At 46.7% G+C, this 18,738-nt stretch overlaps 1 protein-coding gene across 1 annotated transcript; it reads left to right on the top strand.

Moving 5' to 3' along the window:
* The first annotated feature begins 3,649 nt into the window (after nucleotides 1-3,649).
* dok1a (docking protein 1a) lies at nucleotides 3,650-15,943 on the top strand. The gene is made up of 7 exons (XM_008300268.1): nucleotides 3,650-3,770; nucleotides 5,754-5,832; nucleotides 11,202-11,335; nucleotides 11,422-11,532; nucleotides 11,629-11,698; nucleotides 12,755-12,927; nucleotides 13,494-15,943. Exons 1-7 carry the CDS (start codon nucleotides 3,714-3,716, stop codon nucleotides 14,340-14,342), a joined length of 1,473 nt encoding a protein of 490 aa, XP_008298490.1. The 5' UTR covers nucleotides 3,650-3,713; the 3' UTR covers nucleotides 14,343-15,943.
* Nucleotides 15,944-18,738: the final 2,795 nt, after the last annotated feature.

The following is an 18,738-nucleotide window of genomic DNA, read 5'->3' as shown; positions in this document are numbered from 1 at the left end:
TGATGTTGATGTTGATGTTGATGTTGATGTTGATGTTGGATGTTGATGTTGATGCTGACGTTGGATGCCGGCTCGGCGCTCCCAGTGTCTGCAGAGGTGACCTTCCTGTGGGGGAGGGGAGGCGGCGATGACCCTCATTTAGGCCATTCTGCGGCTGACAGTGAAATGCTGAACAGATCTGGGGTCAGGCCTCCCTCTGCCTCTCTGCAGGCCTCAGCTTCTCCCTCTGCCGCATGAGCTCGCTAATAAACAACCGCTCCTCATTACATCACTTCACAGCTGCTCCCAGCATGAGAATTAATCCGCCACATACTGTGCACACAAATAATCAGCCGGCGCATCGAACCCGGCAGGTTGCACAGTCTGTTCCCGGGATCTTCAATAACCTTTACGGAGCAGCTTCCGGTCGCGGACGCCTTTGATTGTCATTGGTGACCTGGTTCTGTGCATCGGCACAGCGGCCTCACAGCGTGTGCAGACAGACCGCGGTGGTGGGCGGAGCCTGTCCAAACGTGTTTCCTGAATTAGACGCAGCGCTTTGTTGATGCTGTTCTCCCGACATACTTCTGAGAACCGGGCCCAGTAGAGCCGTCAACATCCGGTTTTATTCTGCCGTCTCTGGTATCAGGGAGGCGTGAGGAGTGGATTCATTCAGCACCTTCCAACAGCCACGAAGCAAAATGAACCAGAGAGTTTCTCTTCTGTCACATCTGCTTTTCACCAAAAGTGACACATTCAGCATGAATCAGCCTCTTTTCTTCCGTCCGTCTCAATGAGAGAATTAAGAGCTCACTCGTTATGCTATGTGTCCACTGGGGCGACTTTCCCGGGCTTCTAAACATCACCCGCTTGCTCGCCGTGCACGAGCCGCCGCTAGCTGGTCACATGACAGCCGCTCCCCAATCACCAGACGGCAGTCCTGTAGAAGGAAACTTTCGCTTTTATTACGAAAACCGCTCAGCGAAAGTATTTCCGGAAACATTTGAGACGAGAAATAAGCTATGCAGCTGAATCTGTCATTTTCACGAGGCGTCCGACCTCCGCTCCCCGCGCCTCATTTGCATAAAGTAGACTTGACTTCTGATTTATGCAAATGAGCTGCAGGCGGCTCGCGGCGACGCTACATTACATATTTATAATGTGAATATGCTACGCTTGATAAAAATAATTTATGTTTCCAGTGATTAAATGTAAAAATACGTTTATCTGTTAAATGTTGCTGTTTAAGTGGATGTAATTTACAGGTTTATTCAGTTTTTATGGTAATTTTTAACATTTTATTGTCTGTAATCCAACTCTTTGAAAAGTTCCAGTCAGATACGTGAAACAGAGGTATTTTCTTTACAGAGTACTGGTGCGGTTCTGCACCATGCATGTGTTGGAAGGAGGTCGGCAGGATGTAAACACAGACGCCTCATTATCCGGCCGCGCTGCGTCTTAATTGTGCAGCTTTTAATTGTGTGTTCGTTCTGATTCCCTGGCACAGAAAAAGTCAATCTGTCGGTTGGATTCATCGCTAACGAGAAGAGAAGCCTCGTTAACGTCGCCCAGAGCCAGCGGTGGAGGTGAAGCTGCTCAGATCGCTGCTGTGAGGAGCGACGTGTCGGTGCTGCTGGTACCGAACCATCTGATAGAAGAACCTCGGCTCAGTTATCGCTGATCTGACTGAGGTTTTTGTCATATGTAGAAGGACATTTGCTAAATTTGATAAAGATTCATCAATTAGAGAGTTTTTTGCACACTGAATTTTACTATTCCTTAATCTGTAATGTTCAGAATCTTTATTTCATGCAACAACAAATATCTGTAAAATATTGATCATTTTTCTAATTTAAATACAGTCAAATGTTGTCAAAGAAAAAAACATAATTTTAAAAATACAGATTTTTCATCTGGATGTTATTTATAGTTTTTACTGAACGGTTGACGTGTAAATTCAGACTTTTTTCTGCGATTTTACTGGTTCCTGTCTGTAGTTTTTTTTAAAAACAGGGAAAATCTTTAAAACACCTTTTAAAAAAAAAAAAAATTATTCTACTATTTTACTTTTCTTTTTCAAATCTTCATTATTATTATTTTTCTTCTAAATAACGCCAGATATCTGTGAAATAGTCCGATTTTTAGTTGATTTAAATCGATCACACAAAATGTTTTTGTAAAAAATCGGTTTACAGTCATAAACCAAGTCCCAAGTTAAGTTTAACACTTTAACAAGTCCCAGGTCATGACCAACAAGTCCTAAATCGATACCATATCAACAAGTCCAATGTCTAGCCCAAGAAGTCCAAAGTCAACTCCCAAGTCAAGCCCAACAAGTCTCATGTCTAGTCCAATGAATCCAAAGTGGAGTCCAACAAGTCTCAAGTCAAGCCCAACAAGTCCAATAAGTCTTATGTCAAGTCCCAAGTAAAGTCCTAAAGGCCCAAGTCAAGTCCAGCGAGTCCCATTTCAAGTCAAAGCTGCTATACAGGAAACCTCCGAACAGCTTTGTATGCAATCAGTGATCCAGCAAGTCCAACAAGTCCCAAGTCTCTGCCAACCAGTCCCAGGTCAAGACCAATAGGTCCCAAGTCATGTACCAAGTTAAAACCCACAAATTCCAAGCCAGGTACCAAGTGTCACGGAATAACTAGGCTGGTTGACCCAAATGCAGAAATGACACTCAGGAGAGATGGAATCAAAAATAAGGTTTATTGTAGAAACTGATGTTGTAAAGATGAGAATGAAAACGAGGCGGGGTTGTTACCAGTTGTGCGGTGATAGTCCTGGGAGCAATGGACAAGACTTGGGTTCGATGCAGGTGGGAAGCACAAAATGTGGATCAGGAACATAGGGAAAAAATCCTCAATGAAGGCGAGGCAGGAGCAGAAGCTCGGAAAGAGGCACGAAGGGAGGCTCGGAGGAAACTCGGAAGAAATACTCGGGTGGTGGCTAGAAGTTGCCATGTAGGGCAGCACTCAGGCAAAGAGGGAATGTTGAAGGCTCCTCTTATACCGGTGGTGACGACCCAAATGAATTGCAGGTGTGTAGCTCACACACCTGCAGGGAATCAGTCACTGAGAATTCCTCCAGGACGCCCTCTGGTGGACGCCTGGAGGAGAACAAAAACACAGGGCCAAAATCACCATTCCCTGACACCAAGTCTAGACCAACCAGTTCTGAGTCAGTTCCCAAGTCTGGACCAGTCAGTTCTGAGTCAAGTCTCAAGTTAAGATCAACAAGCCACAATTCAAGTCCCAAGTCTTGGCCAATCAGTCTTGAATCAAGTCTCAGGTTAAGACCAACAAGTCCCAAGTCAAGTACCGGGTTGAGATTTTAAAAAAAAAAGAAAAAAAAAAGGACCAAGTCAAGACCAATAAGTCACAAGTCAAGTCCTGCATCATATCCAACAGGTCCAAAATCAAGATCAACAAGTCTCAAGTCAAGTCTAAACAAATCCCAAGTCAAGGGCCAAGTCAAGACTAACAAGTCCCAAGTCAAGACTAAGCAGTCACATGTGGCGGTCGATGAACTTGGTGTGGGTTCTCAGTGCCAACACTGAATCGGTTGTTCTGAACTTTGTCCTGCTGCGTCTACCTGAGCGTGTTCCAGGTGAGGATCGTATTTCAGAAGCCTCCCCGTGGACACGCCCAGCGCTGCTGCTCGGCAAAGAAACAGCCCTCAGACGTCTCTCTCAGTCCAAAGGTTCGTACCGAAGAGCGTTTCCTTCCCAGATGGACTCTCACAGCAAAACAGGGAAGGTTTACCTGCAGCCACACAAAGCTGGAAAAGTAAGTTCAGAACACTTTGTTGTTTCTCGGTCGACGCCAACATTTATGAGTCTGAGTTGCAGCCGTGTTCACTTCTGGGGGATAATAACTGTCTAGTGTTGTGATTCTAGTAATAAAAAACACCATTTACCTAAAAAACTGATGCGAGACGACGTAGAACAGTCTGAGAATAAAAGAGGACGAGCTGCCGTGCTGACTCAGCATGATTTAACTCTTCAACATGTGTACAGATATTATTTTCCCCTCGGCTTCATTCAGATTCCACAGCGAGCAGAGTGAAGGAAAAGCCAGCCACAGCTCCGGTAGGAAGGTTTGTTTCTGTGTGTGTTGCTCAGATGAGACTCCAGAGCAGGAATCCAAAAGAACAAGTTGAAACACAGCAGTTTGCTCGCTACACATTCCTGCACAGCACAGACACGCTCAGGGTCAGAGAGAGCAGCAGGTTCCCGACACGCCGCCGACAGCCTGAGATCACCAACATTTGATTTGTAACTGCAGCCCTGAAACAACTAAGACACACGCACGTTTCTTCTTTTACTTTGAAAGGATCAGAGGTGTGTGGAGGTTTTCTGTGCTGGCGTCGGTCTGTAGCTTTACGTGACCCACAAACAGAAAGTGTGACTAATGTTTACCTCTCTGTGTCACACGTGGGAGGGCTGAAACTGAGAATCCCATTGATAAGGAGAAGCTGAAACTAGTGCATGACGTAGGTGCAGACCGAACGCATCAGAGGGCGGGACGTCGCCACGCAACGCCGCTCGAATGTCAGATGACTCAAAATTGCACCACGTCTCAGTAACTGCATTATCTGAAAAGACAAACACTTGCAGAGCCTTCACTGGAAATTCAAGCTCCAAGGTAAAAACTCAGTGAATGAATCCAGGATGTGGTTTCCAGTCAGTCTAACTGCATGAACAGGGTTCTACAAGGAGCAGAACCTTCTCAGCTCTGGACCTATGGTCTGTCTGCATCATGGCTCCACATGGAGAAGACATGAACAGAGGAGGAGAAACATCTGACTGAGAGACTGGACAAAGATGGAGAAGGATCCAGAAGATCAGTGAGCAGCTAGAACCCAGTGCAGCCCAGTGTGAGCAGGAACCAGGAGGTCCAGAAGGAGCCACAGCAGCACTGATCAGGGCTGCAGTGGTCGTCCTCCTACAATGACTCCACGGACAGTCAACTACTGTCACTATGGAGCTGTGGACACCAGACAAAGGCAGCTGCTTCAGACTTGGCACAGGGCTGATCAATGGAGACCAGAGTTAGTGTGAAGCTCACACAGTGTGAAGGACACTTCAGAACATCAGCCTCTATGGACGGAGGAGCAGAACTAAACCTGGCTGCTGCTCACAGCTAAACTTCCACATCAAAGTTCACCAGAGAACATGAACAGAAGCCTGATGGATGCTGGAGAACATCCTCTGGTCAGATGGAGATCAATGTGTTGGGCTCACATGGAGTCCAGATGTTTGGTGTGAACCTGACCAGGACCACCACAGTGGATCATGGTCCTGCCAGTGAAGCACGGAGGTGGCAGCATCATGATGTGGGGCTGCATGAGGGCAGAAGGTGTTGATGACGTTTCTAGAAGCTCCATGAATGTCTGAGGATGAACCAGGATACTGGCTGACCAGATGAAGAAGAGGAACATTCCAGCAGGAGAACATCCACAGAACAACATCATCAAGAGCTTCTACAGCAGAACCAAGTGGAACCAGGACCTGGACAGTCTGAGTCCTGGTCTGAGTCCACCAGAAGCCCTTTGAGGTGTTTTCCAGAGAAAGGTAGAGCAGCTGAAGGAAACAGAGTGAAGAACATGTGAGCAGAACTTAGTGGACTCTGGTCTCCTCCATGCTGAGGAGTCTGTCAGCAGAGATGAAGGAACCAGAGATGGACTCACTTTAGGTTCAGTTCCTGCTGTGGAGCCTGAATTTTTAATATAATGAATCTAATCTGTTAATTTTTCATCCTTCTCCTCAGAAGTGGAAGCCGGTGTGGTTGTCTCTGTTTCCGCCCAGCAGCAGTGGAGTCGGCCGGCTGGAGATCCAGGACATGGGAGGTACAGGATCTTCTGTCACTGTTTGTCTCCTTTGTTCTGTCGGTGGTGGAAGCATCGTTCTGACCATGCAGCGGTCAGAGGTTCAGGTTCAGTTTGTGGTTTATCGCTCAGCCTCTGGAGCACTTTTCTGAACCTTCAGCTGCAGGTTGAGATGCTTTCTGACAGCGAGCAGCTACCAATCTGACGGTGTTTGAATCTGACGTAGGAAGATTTCACTCTCAGCGCTCCACAAGTCTGAACTGCATGAAGTCACATTTGAAGATGTGAACGCAGGAACAACACAAGATGTGAAAAACTGCAGCAGAAACTAATTAAAACTGTAAATCACAGAGTAAATAAGATAAAATAAGAGAAGATAAAACTTTATTAAGGGGTAGCAGGCAAGAAGTAACATCACACCTGAAGATAGAAGGAAATACTGCATCTGAAAATAAAGTAAAAATGAAATATTGCACATGAATTGAAGACATGAAACTGCACAGACTATTGAGAAAACGGCAGATGATATAGTTTAAACCTAACTGGCTGGTGTTGGCTCCAGCGGTCCGCCTGCAGAACGGGGAGGAGTCAGACCAGCAGCGAGTCAGTGATGCTGCTGTTGTGAGGCCTGATCTAAAAATACAAACAACTCTGAGGCCACAGAAACGCAGCTCAGCGACGCCGCGTCCATTTTAGTCAGAGCGGCACTCGGCGGCGTCTGCTCGCTTCTAAAAGTGGCAGCAGGTTGTGTTTTATTCGCAGATACGTGCCGGAGCCGACACCAGGGCCAGAGGGGTTAACCTGCTCTGTTCAGCTGCCTGATGAGATTAGAGCAGGTGAGAGTTCGCTGTGCAGGCGGGAGGGATTCGTGCAGCGTCGTGCTGCCTCGAGTCCAGATGCATCAGTGTCATCTGGTGGCAGCTTTAAGAGAACGCCTGGCCCAGACGTTCACAGGTGGCTGCATCAAGAAAACCAGATCCCACGTCACAGGACGGTCCTTCGTCTACATGAAAGTTACTGAGGTGGGCGGCTGTGACTCAGCGGGTCGTCCACTGACTGCGAGGTGGTTCAATCCCCGGTCCCTCAGAAGTGTCCTCGGGCAAGACACTGAACCTGAAGTTGCTCCTGATGGCATGAATGGGAAACACCGTAAAGGGCCTCCAGCACCACTGAGGTAGAAAGATGTGAGTGCAGAATGAGTCTATCTGGAACCACTCTGGAGCAACTGGTGTGACTGGTGAAGGAGGCAGCACCAGCAGAGACGTCTTTGCACTTGTCAAACTATTTAGTCGCGTTTATTTGTATGGTGGCAACAAAACTGCAAAAAAACAAAAGAAAAACTAAAGCAAACTGCAGACAGAGAAGCTGTTTTTGGTCAAAGTCCTGCTTTCTGTTGCCAAAATATCTCCACGGACCGACGAGTGCTGCTCGATGCTGAGCAAAACCAGGATTCAGATCAATATTGAGACTATTTGTAGGTTTTAGGGACAAAACGTTTGTATAATTACTACAATCTGAGCGGGCTGCAGGTGGTTCAGTGGTTAGCACCGTGGCCTCACAGCTAGAAGGTCGCCGGTTCGCGTCCCGGTGAGGACACCCGGGATCTTCCTGCGTGGAGTCTCCATGTTCTCCCCGTGCAGCGTGGGTTCTCTCCGGGTTCTCCGGCTTCCTCCCACAGTCCAGAAACATGCTGAGGTTAATTGGTGATTGTAAATTGTCCGTAGGTGTGAATGTGAGTGTGCTTGGTTGTCTGTCTCTAAGTGTAGCCCTGTGATAGACTGGTTACCTGTCCAGGTGAACCTGCCTTCACCCTGAGTCAGCTGGGATAGACTCCGCCCCCCATGACCCTGGTGAGGATGAAGTGGTTTATAAATGATGGATGGATGGAAACTGAGCGCTGAACCTGGTGGCCAGGCTGCTGCTGTGAACAGGAACCTGGTCTCCATCAGTTAAAGTCCTGGTTCTGACTCTGCAGGTGGAGCTCCTTCACTCTCCTTTACATCCAGTTTCATATTCAGGGGCAGCAGATAAATCTGAGGGCCGATCTTTGGGGCTTTTTTTTCTCTAATCTCTGTGAGAAGTTCAGAAGGACGACTCACTGACTGTTGGACGTCTGAACTGTGCTAACGGCAGAAGCTAACTGTTGTGCTTCAGCGGCTCCTCGTGTTTTCCATTGAGTCAAATCTGCAGCAGGAGAAGCTCAAAGTAAAACGTCTTCTTCTAGCTGAGTGGAAAGAGCAACGCAGTAACTCAGAGAGCACAGTAACTAAGTGTACTTAGTTACTTTCCACCACTGCAGAAGTGACGAGCAGGGAGGAATTGTGCAGAGTCAGGAGGCAACAGGATGGATGGAGATGCTCCGTCTGAACTACTTCTGCACAGTTTCCACATGTGATAAATAATCCAAAGGACACGAGGTGGAGATTCAGACTGATGCAGACGCACAGCAGCACGACTGAGAGAAGGAGAATCGGCCGGTAGCTCCTGACCCAGCAGGTGTCTCCTCCTGCTCAGCTTTCAACTCAACACACATTCCATTTTAAGCTGTACGAGGTGAAGCACCAACTTCTGTTTATGACGTTTTTGTGTGTTGCGAGCCTGAAGGCTGTTTGAGGTGGTCTACAGACTGCTGCTGGACCGTAGCAGCGCTTGTTCCTGAGCTGTGTTGAGCACAGGATGTCTGGAGAACTTAGAAGCTCCTCCTCTGCAAACGAGCTGCATAAACAGAAACGGGCTGCAAAAGGAAAGCGCTGCATATCCAGTCACACAACAGAAGTGCCCCAGGCCTCTAGGGGCAGTAGTGAGCTTTTCACCTGAGGGGCAGGTAACGGTAGTTGAGGTAAAAGCTGTATGAAAGGTGCGTCTCCATGGATAAACATAAATACCAGAGAGTGGCAGTAAAACGCCACTTCAGCACCCAAATCAGCACAGTGACTGAGAAGCTGAAGACCCTTGAGGCCCGGGGCACCTCCGCTGTGTGACTGGATGTGCAGCCTTTTCTTTTTGCAGCATGTTTCTGTATATGCACGTCATTTGCCCCCGTCAGCCGCCGTATTAAACTCTGTTACCGGTTTGTATTCCTGGTTCGCTGCAGACGGGAAATAAAACATCCCACTGTTACTACCCTCAGAATAAAGAGCATCTCCTTCTTGCTGTGCGATGCTGAATGAGTGTGTTTTCATGTTTTCTCATTCGTATCTCCGTATCCTCGATAGCAGGTAGCTTAAAGCTAAATCATGTGCTTTATAACCTCTGAACAGAAACCGTTCAATCTGTTCACGATGCAGGAGTTTTGCTCCAAATCATCTCCAGTAAATAGAATATCTAACAAACAATCCAAGATAGTATCACAAGCTTCAGCTGCAGACATAAATGTGAAAATGTCGCCCTCTAGTGTCTGTTGTTGTACTTGCATGTTCGTTTTCATTTCAGTGTAATCTTATTCACGCCTCCCGAGTTTCTGGCAACTAAGAATGATTTTCTCGACCCTAAAGTGGCTTCAAGGAGCAGAAGACGAGAGAAACAGCAGCTTTTTACCAGCTTGTTGTCGTCCAGGTTGGACCGGACGTCGACCGGTGACGGAGGTTCAGCTGCATTCAAACCAAGTTTAGTTTTATAGCTCGATTTAAACAACGAGCAAAAGACAGACAACAGAAAACAGGAAAACAAATACAAGATGCTAAAAAATAAAGCCTCCTAGAACAGGACAGTAACTCGTCAATAAAGTTCTGACATGGAACATTCATAAGACAGTTAAGTATCAGGACCTAAACGTTCTGATGTTTCCACTGAAGTGTCAGGTGTTGTTACACAGGGAATCCGCTTTCTCTCTATAAATAATGAAGTTTGCTTTGGTCCCTCTGAGAGAAAACAACTTCTACATGAATATTCTCTTCAATCACATCACATTTAATCATTACTCAGTTGTTGGTACACGTCTTCAGGGTAAATACTCATAAAGGATGGATAGATAGATAGATAGATAGATAGATAGATGGATAGATAGATAGATAGATAGATAGATAGATAGATAGATAGATAGATAGATAGATAGATAGATAGATGGATAGATAGATAGATAGATAGATAGATAGATAGAATTAGAATAAAGGAAGTAAAGACACAAGTGACACACGAGGAAAGGCGATTTCAAAATAAAACAGGAAATAGCTCAAATAAACAGACGGCGACATAACCTGAGAATCACGGGAGACAAAGACGGAGAACATAAAGAGTTGAATCAAAACAAAACCAGAACCATAAATCCACTATGTTGCATTCTTATGAGAGCCTTAATGACCTCTGATTTGTCTCCTTCAGTCCACAATTTGCTTCGAGAACCCTGAAAAGTTAGAACATCATTTGCATTCTGTCTTGCTGCTGTATCTTCCAGACGTCATCGAGGCCTCAGATGACAGACTGTTACACAGAACGTTTCATGATGTTCCTGTAACGTCATATATCAGATGACAGAACGTTCTTTGTAAAACATTTCCACAGTGCAATACATGAACAAAAATAGAACATTCTGCCTGTAGTGTTCTGAAAATGTTTTGGGGATGTTGTTGAGACAACACATTATGGATTCTGTAAAACGTTCCCCCATCGTTCCACAGTGTTCCAGGAAAGGAAGAACGTTCTTAAACTGACATTTAACAAACATTTTCAAGATGTTACTGAGGCCTCAGGTGACAAAACATTTTACATCCAGAATGTTTTATACTGTGATGTATTAAAGGTAGAACACGTTGTAGAACGTTCTTCTATCAGATGTTTCCATTAAGACAATGTTCTCAATGCAACATTCAGAAAATGTTTTCAAGACGTTCTCGGGACGTCAGATGACAGAACGTTCCTGCACCACGAAATGTTAACAAAGGTGGAACATTCTGCCGTTAATGTTCTGAAAATGTTTTGGGGATGTTACTGACGGAACACATTATAGAATCTATAAAATGTTTCCACAGTGTTACCTGACAACAAAGGGAGAACGTTGTGAAACCAACATTCAGAAAATGTTTTCTAGATGTTCTCGAGACGTTGGATGACGGAACGTTGTTTGTTTCTTAAGACGTTCCTGTGATGTGACGGCAGTAATTAATGTGGAACATTCTGCCGGATATCCTCAAGAAACACACTGCAGAACCTTTAAAACGTTCCCACAACGTTCCTGAGTGTGACATGATAACGAAGGGAGAACGTTCTCAGGGTAACAGGCTTTGAGAACGTTAGAGCATAATGATCTATCAACGTCATCACCAAACACTTTTGGAATGTTTTCAGTCAGAACGTTCTGGGAACTCAAACAAAACTTCTGGCGAGAAACGTTAGCAGAACTTTCTTGGAATGTTTCCAGAATCAAACACTCCAGCTGGGTCTCTGTTCTCCAGGAGGCGGCGCTGGAGGCGATCTCGGCGCCGCGGTCCGGAGACACCACCAGCCCCACGGCGACAGGAAGGTGGTCCGGCTGTCGGAGCTCCTCAGCGTCCTCAGACTCCCGCCCAACGCCGAGGCCTGTCCCACGGTCAGCCCGCCGCCGCCGCCGCCGCCGCCTCGCTGCATGCATGAGTGAAGGCAACGCAAATGCTACAAGCTGCTGTCTGTTTGCAGGAGAACATGGCGGCGTTCTGCGTGGAGACCCAGGACAGGACCATGGTGTTCGCTGCGCTCAAAGACGAGTGCGTGGACTGGGTGGACAAGCTGTGCCACAGCACGTTCCAGGTATCGTTTAGCATTAGTGCCGTGGTAACCATCGCTGCAGGTAGAACGCCAGCCGGCAGAACGCTGGTGTGTAATCCACTTTTGTGTCTTTCACAGAGAGGAGGTGGCTCGGGCTCGACTCAGCGCCACATGGAGGAGAACCAGATATACGCCTCAGCAGATGAAGGTGGTCCGAGTGTTTTCACGTCCAGGTCTCCTCGTTCTGTTGAGCTTCTGGCTGTTTTTCCTCACTGTGGCTCATTATAAAGTCCTGCAGCTCTGTGGAACCAGAACCACACAAAGACTGGAAACACGTCTTTTCTGCACTGTAGAAAACAGTATGGCAAAAATAATAATGTTGGAAGTTTGAAAGGCATGTTATCTTCTTAAGGATGTCATCCAGATCCATTAGCTAGGAACATAACAAGAAAGAAAGAAAAACCAGGTCTCTTCAGTGCAGAAAGAGCTGCTGTATAATAATAATATATAATATAATAATATAATAATATATATAGTGGTGTGTGACGGGCCGTTCCATCTGGAAAAGTAACTTCAAATTGTGGTTTTTCATCTAAATTATCGGATTTTAAACCATTCACACAAGAACATGTAAAAAAAAAGGGAAAAAAAGCGTTCGAGGAGAAGTCTGGAGACGTGGAGACAGCTCAACATCTGCAGGACGAGGAGACCACATGAGCTCCAGTGGTGGAAACATCTGTGGACACAAAATGGTGGACATGTTCAAATTTTCTTCAGCCTAAAAAAGTAAACACTAAACTTCCATAGATGTGCAGGACTTCATATTGTAATAAAAAATGAGCCCACAGTGAGTAAAAATGATGGTTTTTAAGTTCAGAAGGTCTGATGTTTTGTTGTTCATCTATCCGCCCCAACCTCCTCCCTGTCTGGATCAATGTCACTTTGTGTCACAGCTACTTTGGCCACTGCTGAAACGACTGACGTGACCACTAGAGGTCGCTCAACAAAATAACGGGAGGACAGCCTCGCATGATGCAAAATCAGACTCACTCTTTAAAACTAAAACTTCTACACCTGAGAACACACCTGTAAATGAGAGCTGAATGCTTCCCCGTATGTCACGTTTACACTGATGCACTTCATTCGTTGGTTTCTTTCGCTGCAAAATCAAGTTGTCGCAATTTTAAAGGTGCTTAAAGGATCACACAGTGTTCTGATTCATCAAACTTGAGCTCGTTTGTTCGACTCTCCTGCGTCTTCACAGCCCCGGAGTTCTGGGTGGTGATTCAGAGGACCGACGCGGCGACACGGTGCGGCCTGCAGGGGGCGTACTGGCTGCAGGTGGACCGAGAGGCGCTGCTGCTGAGGGAAGCGCAGAAGAAGAAGGTTGTCCGAGAGTGGCCGTACGAGCTGCTGAGGCGATACGGGAAAGACAAGGTGCAACAGGACGGCCACGGCTCTGAGCTTTTCTGTTTTCACTCCCAAATATGAAAAAATGAAGAAAATTGCTCTTTTTTTCATTTTGAACCAAAAAACTGACTCTTGCTTCTGCTGGTGACTGCAGATGTTGTGTTTACAAAATCTTAACACACATGAACTAAAATAATCTTCCTATATATTTAACCAACGAGCTACATGTAGGTTTATCTGAAGATGCAGATGAATTCACAAAGCGTCCTGTTCTGCTGACGGCACAGTTCTAAGAGTTCCACTTTTATTTTGACAGTTTAACGTTACTTCCGGGTCACCCTCTCGTTACGTTTGCGGTTTTTACTTCCTGAAATGAAGCCGACAGATAAAAATGAGACTAAATGAAAAAGGAGCCGTTTCTTCCCTGCTCGATTTATGACATTAACAGACAGTGAATCAATGAAAGAAGAGTCTGTTTTCTGTTTGTGGTTGGTCATAGTTGGAAAAACAAACTTTACTTTGATGCACAGACGTGAACTTTGACGAGTGCCGTTTGCGTCGGACTGAGTTCTGTTCTTGTGGTCTCCTTCCAGCTGACGTTGACCATCGAGGCAGGCCGGCGCTGCCACTCCGGTCCTGGAACCTTCACCTTTGAGACGCAGCAGGCCGAGAACATATTCTCCCTGATCCAGAGCACCATCAAACAGAAGACTTCATCTGCAGGCAACCAAAGCCTGGAGGCTGAGAAAGCGCCGGCGGCCAACATTCAGGCTCATTCTCCTCTCCCCAAAATACCCGACGTGACCGGCATGGCCGCCCTCCTGGAGAACCAGCTGAGGACATCTCCGGCGTCGGAGAAGCGTTCACCCGTTCAGGAAGACTTGGTGGGTAAACCAGAGTCGGCTCAGCCGGCTCCCATCACCCTCATGCCGCTCCCATTGGTCCCCACGCACGAGGGAGGTCATCACGGCGGCCAATCGGAGGCCATCTATGCCGACCCAAGCGACTGCATCCGGCCGGTGCTGAAACCAACCACGGCGCTGTACGTCGACCCTGCGAGCGTTCTCCCGCTGAAACCCCCGAGTTCAAGAGAGCCTCCGGTTCCTGCCTCCTCGGTTCCACGTTCCAGCGCCAGGACCGTGGACTCCGTCTACTCAGAGGTGTTCGACAAAATCAGCCCGGACCAGAATAAACAGGTCGACGTCCTGCAGAGCAAAGCAAACAGGGAACCCATTTACGCTGAGCCCATGAGCAACACGGACAAGCCGTCTGAAAGAACCCAAACCAAACCCGACCCGTTCGAGCACCTTTATGCTAAAGTCTGCAAGACGCCTCCATCGTCGAGTCCCACGACGTGTCCCGGCGCCGCCGCTGTCAGCGCCACCACGCCGAGCGATGAGTCTCTGGATGACGTCATCTATGAAAACCTGGGTATCATTTAAGGCTGACGCCAGAAATCGGACCTGCACGCAACCCAAAGAATTCACTGAGAAACCCGACATTCAGGCACGTCTCTGTGCTTCTGTTAAAATGTATTTTTTAAATTGTAATTTCACATGTTGACGTCTGTTCGAAAACAAACCGAGGAAACAGACCAAGCTGCAGCTAGCTCTGGTCCGGTTTCCCAGAATAGAGTGACTGAGGTGCATCTGAAGGTACTGTGGACTCCTGAACCAGATTATCACCCGGTTCCTTCACAGCTGCTGTTATCTGGATCAAACAGCAGTAACGTGCAAATACTGAGAACTTTCTATCACGGTGATGACAATCGTCTGACTTTGTCAAACCTCATTGACCCTGAACAACCGAAGTCAAGGAAGCAGCTTGTGGTCTAATCAGAGGCAATGTTCTGATCCGATCAAGGTATTTTCAACTCAGCAGTATCAGCTTTAGTCCAGTTCTTTGTTTACGTCTGCTGTCGCACAGGTGTCAGTAACGGTGAGGTAAACTTCCAGCAGGACACATTCTGATTACGTTTCCTTCAGTCATCAGCCACAGCATCGATCAGTGATGAATGATCCCAGTGAAGCATGAAGTCGACTGGACTTCTCCTTCATGTAAATGTGGAGCGGAGCTCTGTGGCCGTGTGGAGCTGTCATAAAACAGCTGGACTAGCTGCTGCTGAACTAACGTGAGGACAGGTTGATGGCTTGTTTCTCTCCTCAGATCTTTTCAGAAATACTTTTCGCTGAACGGTTTTCGTAATAAAACCGCGAGTTTGCAGCCGAGCCGCCATGTTGGTTCTACGCCTCGGAGGTGAAACGGCTGTCATGTGACCACCTACTGACCTGCTAGTGCACGCCTACCAAGTGGGTGACCCTGTGGATGCGTAGCACCACGCTACATTCAGACGCTACGTCTGCTAACAGAACAACCAGCAGCACCTCAGACTCCTGCCAGAGGAGGTGAACACGACATCTGCAATGACCTGAAACTTCTTCAGACACAGCAAATTACAGCATCACTTCTGTGGGAACATTCCCTCCACTGTGTGTTCGTAAACCACAGAACCATGACCTGACCCTGCTGCGTTTCAGGTGGTGGGCGGAGCTAAACGTCAGACCGCTAGGCTAACTTTGTCTGGGACTTTACTGCTTGTAACTTTATCAGTTACCTCCATGTGCTGTGTCAGCGTCTGTTCGACCTCTAGCTGGAACCACGTGACAGTATTTGGACAGCGAGCGAGCGCTGGGTCCGGCCCGACAGCAGACCCGTTTGCGTTGCATGATGGTCGAGCTTCCACTCACAGCTTAATGACGACAACTCATCACTCAGGTTTCCGCTGAGGATGCTTTTGCCTCCTGAGAACCGGACCTGAGCGACATGTGTCTGTGTTGCATATTCACACAGTAACATCAGTGAGCAAACCTTTTAACCAGTGACACGTGACAGTGTTTTACATTTCACCTTCCTGCTGCAGTAGAGGTATGCTGTGTGCACATGTGTGTGTAAATAGAGATGAAACGGCTGTTGTCACTGTTTTGTTACATAAAGTGTTTTTCATTTTTGCCTTTTATTAAATCAGTCTCATAAACGAACACAACTTTTCTACCCGACAGTGTATGATTATGAAAAACATGTTGCCCTCCTGGTGTGGAGGGATACACAGTTCAGTCTTTTTATTCATTCATGGGTTATATCCTAAAGCAGCTGTGGGGTTTGTTCCATCTCACATCATCAGGAACCTTCTGCTTGATCATCTCTGATTTGCTTTAAACTTTATTATCATAAACGATGAATATCTGAACTGGCATTTGTCAGACTTTATCCTCATATATCAAATACTTTCCAACATGTATACATATATATTTATATGACCCACTTTCAGCACATTTTTCACACGTTGAAATTTGAGGCTGTTTGAATGAAAATATCTCTAAAATAAAATAATTATGTCTTTATTGAATCATAAACTTTCCTCATATTACAAAACGTTCTTTGTCAGACATTTGCTGAGGGAACATTTTACTGTGAAACCTCACAGGACAGAACTTCCTTCCTTCTCCTGTAGTGTTATATGTTGTAAAGGTGGAACGTTCTACCTGCAGTGTTCTGAGGATGTTTTGGGGATGTTGTTAGCAGAACACATTACAGAGTCTATAAAATGTTCCCACAGCGTTGCATAATGACAAAGGAAGAGCGTTCTCAGTGCAACATTTAGTAAACATAATAGTCTAAAAATGTTTTCCCCAAACATTTCTAGAACATCTTTCGTTCTCCTGCCTTTAAGGAGAACGTTCTGGGATCAGAAAGAAAACCTCCTGCTAAAAAAACATTCGCAGAACTTCCACAGAACCTTTTTGGAACGTAGACGAGTCTAGCTGGGTAATCTCTGGAGAACACGACAGCGGCGGTTCTACCCCGTCAGCACACTAATGACCTTTTTAGGACGCCACATTAAAACATTCCTGAAGGTAACTGCTGATGAACTTTGAGGGTTCTGCGTCGGCTCGGACCTGCTTCATGTCGGTGCTGTGAGCCACCACATGGGGGCGCTGCAGCACAACGACCGCTCTGCATCTCTACTCACAGAGACGTCTTCTGTCAGCAGGACTCAGTCAGGACGATGGAGACCAGAGAAGAAATGAATAAAAGATGAACTTCTTTAATTATTCATTTTACTAAAATTACAACAATAAATAAATAAATGAATTCCAGGGCTTGTACAGAATCTGGTGAGCGTAAACGATGTGTTTTCGGTGTTTCTTTTTAAAATGGGACGTAAAGCAAAGCGATATATCGATGACATCAGGATTCTGAACTCAGCTGATCACAGACGATGAGTTCAAGGACCGTCTGAAAGTCGAAAACCCAGTAATTCCTCTGATTCTTCTGAAGGACACAAAACTACCAGCGAGTGACAAATGAACAGACACAAGAACCACCGAACGACACAAAACCACCAGAAATCAGACACAAAACCACCGTAAAAACACACAAAATCACCACAAAGAGTCATACAATGAACACTGAGACACTAAGCAGCACACAGACCGAAACCAAAGGAGACACAACATCACCACACAGAGACACTACATGACAAAAAAAAAGACACAAAACTGCCACCAAGAGACGCCGAACAACACAAAATTACAACAAAGAGACATCAAATGACCACCATGAGACACTAAGCAGCACACAGCTACAACAAAAAGACACAAAGTATGACACAAAACCACGAGCAGACGGAAGGAAACCAAAAGAAAACACAAAACCACCACAAAGAGTCATAAAATGAAGACCATGAAACGCATTCTCTGGCTGAAGTAGACCTTTAATGTTGGTGCTCGGACATGAATAACCTTCAAAGTACATTTGGAGTGAAATCGTCCTTTAAACCCATAAGCGGCGCACTTTAGTGATGATTGGCTGCAGTAGGTGGCGCTGTCCAGCACAAAGGCTCCTGTTACCTGCCGGACAACTTCCGGGTTCGGACCAGCTGACTCCGCCCACCAGGGTGACATCATAGCCAATCCTCCAGCGCCCCCTGCTGGTGCAGCCCCACGCTGACAGGTGAGGACACCAGTCTGTTCAAGTCTGTTGTGCAGAAACATCTGCTCTTCTGGAGGCCCTCACAGAACATTACAGCGACTGTTTAAGGAGGCGTTCAAAGCTGGTAGGTGAAACTCAGTTCTGCTGATGGTGACCAGAGGCTTGGTGCAGAAGCACTGAGGCCTCCAGACGGCGAGAGATGTTTGAAAACGTTTTGACAGCGTGTCAGTTTAAATCTGTGAACATTCCTGGAACACTGTGATGTTTGTGAGCCACCAGCAGGCTAAGAGGGCTGTGATGAGACTCCAGCAGTCCTGGAGTCTCCGGTCGGACCGGTCTAGCTGCTGGGTCGGCGCTGAAGCTGTGATGGCTCCAGTTAGCAGTGTGGTTCTGTCAGTCCGGCCTGGTTCATCCTCTGGGATAAAGCTGAACGTGCACGTCACTGAAGGCGACTTCTGATGCTTTGAATTGGATCTGTCTGGTGCATACGATGCTGAAGTGAAATAAGTAGAAGCAAAATGAGTGAGGAAGGTGTTCTGGTGTCGCTCTAACTGGCAGCGACTGGTTTGGCCGTACTGGGGAAGACGCTGTGGTTCTGCCTGGAGCGTGTTTGAAGATGAAGGCGGCTGATCCCTTCGTCATCTTGGACCATTCTGACACTTTGGTCACACACCTGTCTGAGCACACCTCAGGCCCAGGCAGCACGGTGAGGCGTTTAGGGAACGTCTGTACATTTAGGGTCTGTCGATGAGCGGATGTTCAGACTGTGAGGTGTCGCTTGTGACGAGGCCCGGTCTGTGCTGCCTCCAGGTCACGCCTTGTGCTAAGAGCAGGTACAGGTGGACC

Source organism: Stegastes partitus, unplaced genomic scaffold, assembly GCF_000690725.1.
Source record: "Stegastes partitus isolate 25-593 unplaced genomic scaffold, Stegastes_partitus-1.0.2 Scaffold1519, whole genome shotgun sequence".
Classification (NCBI taxonomy): Eukaryota; Metazoa; Chordata; class Actinopteri; family Pomacentridae; genus Stegastes; species Stegastes partitus.
The sequence above is the reverse complement of the archived record's forward strand: the minus strand, read 5'-3'. Positions and strand labels throughout refer to the sequence as shown.

Coding starts and splice junctions, on each gene's coding strand:
- dok1a (XM_008300268.1), top strand. CDS start 3,714: ATGGACTCTCACAGCAAAACAGGGAAGGTTTACCTGCAGCCACACAAA. Junction 11,336..11,421: donor ACGCCGAGGCCTGTCCCACG/GTCAGCCCGCCG, acceptor GTCTGTTTGCAG/GAGAACATGGCGGCGTTCTG. Junction 11,533..11,628: donor TGTGCCACAGCACGTTCCAG/GTATCGTTTAGC, acceptor TGTCTTTCACAG/AGAGGAGGTGGCTCGGGCTC.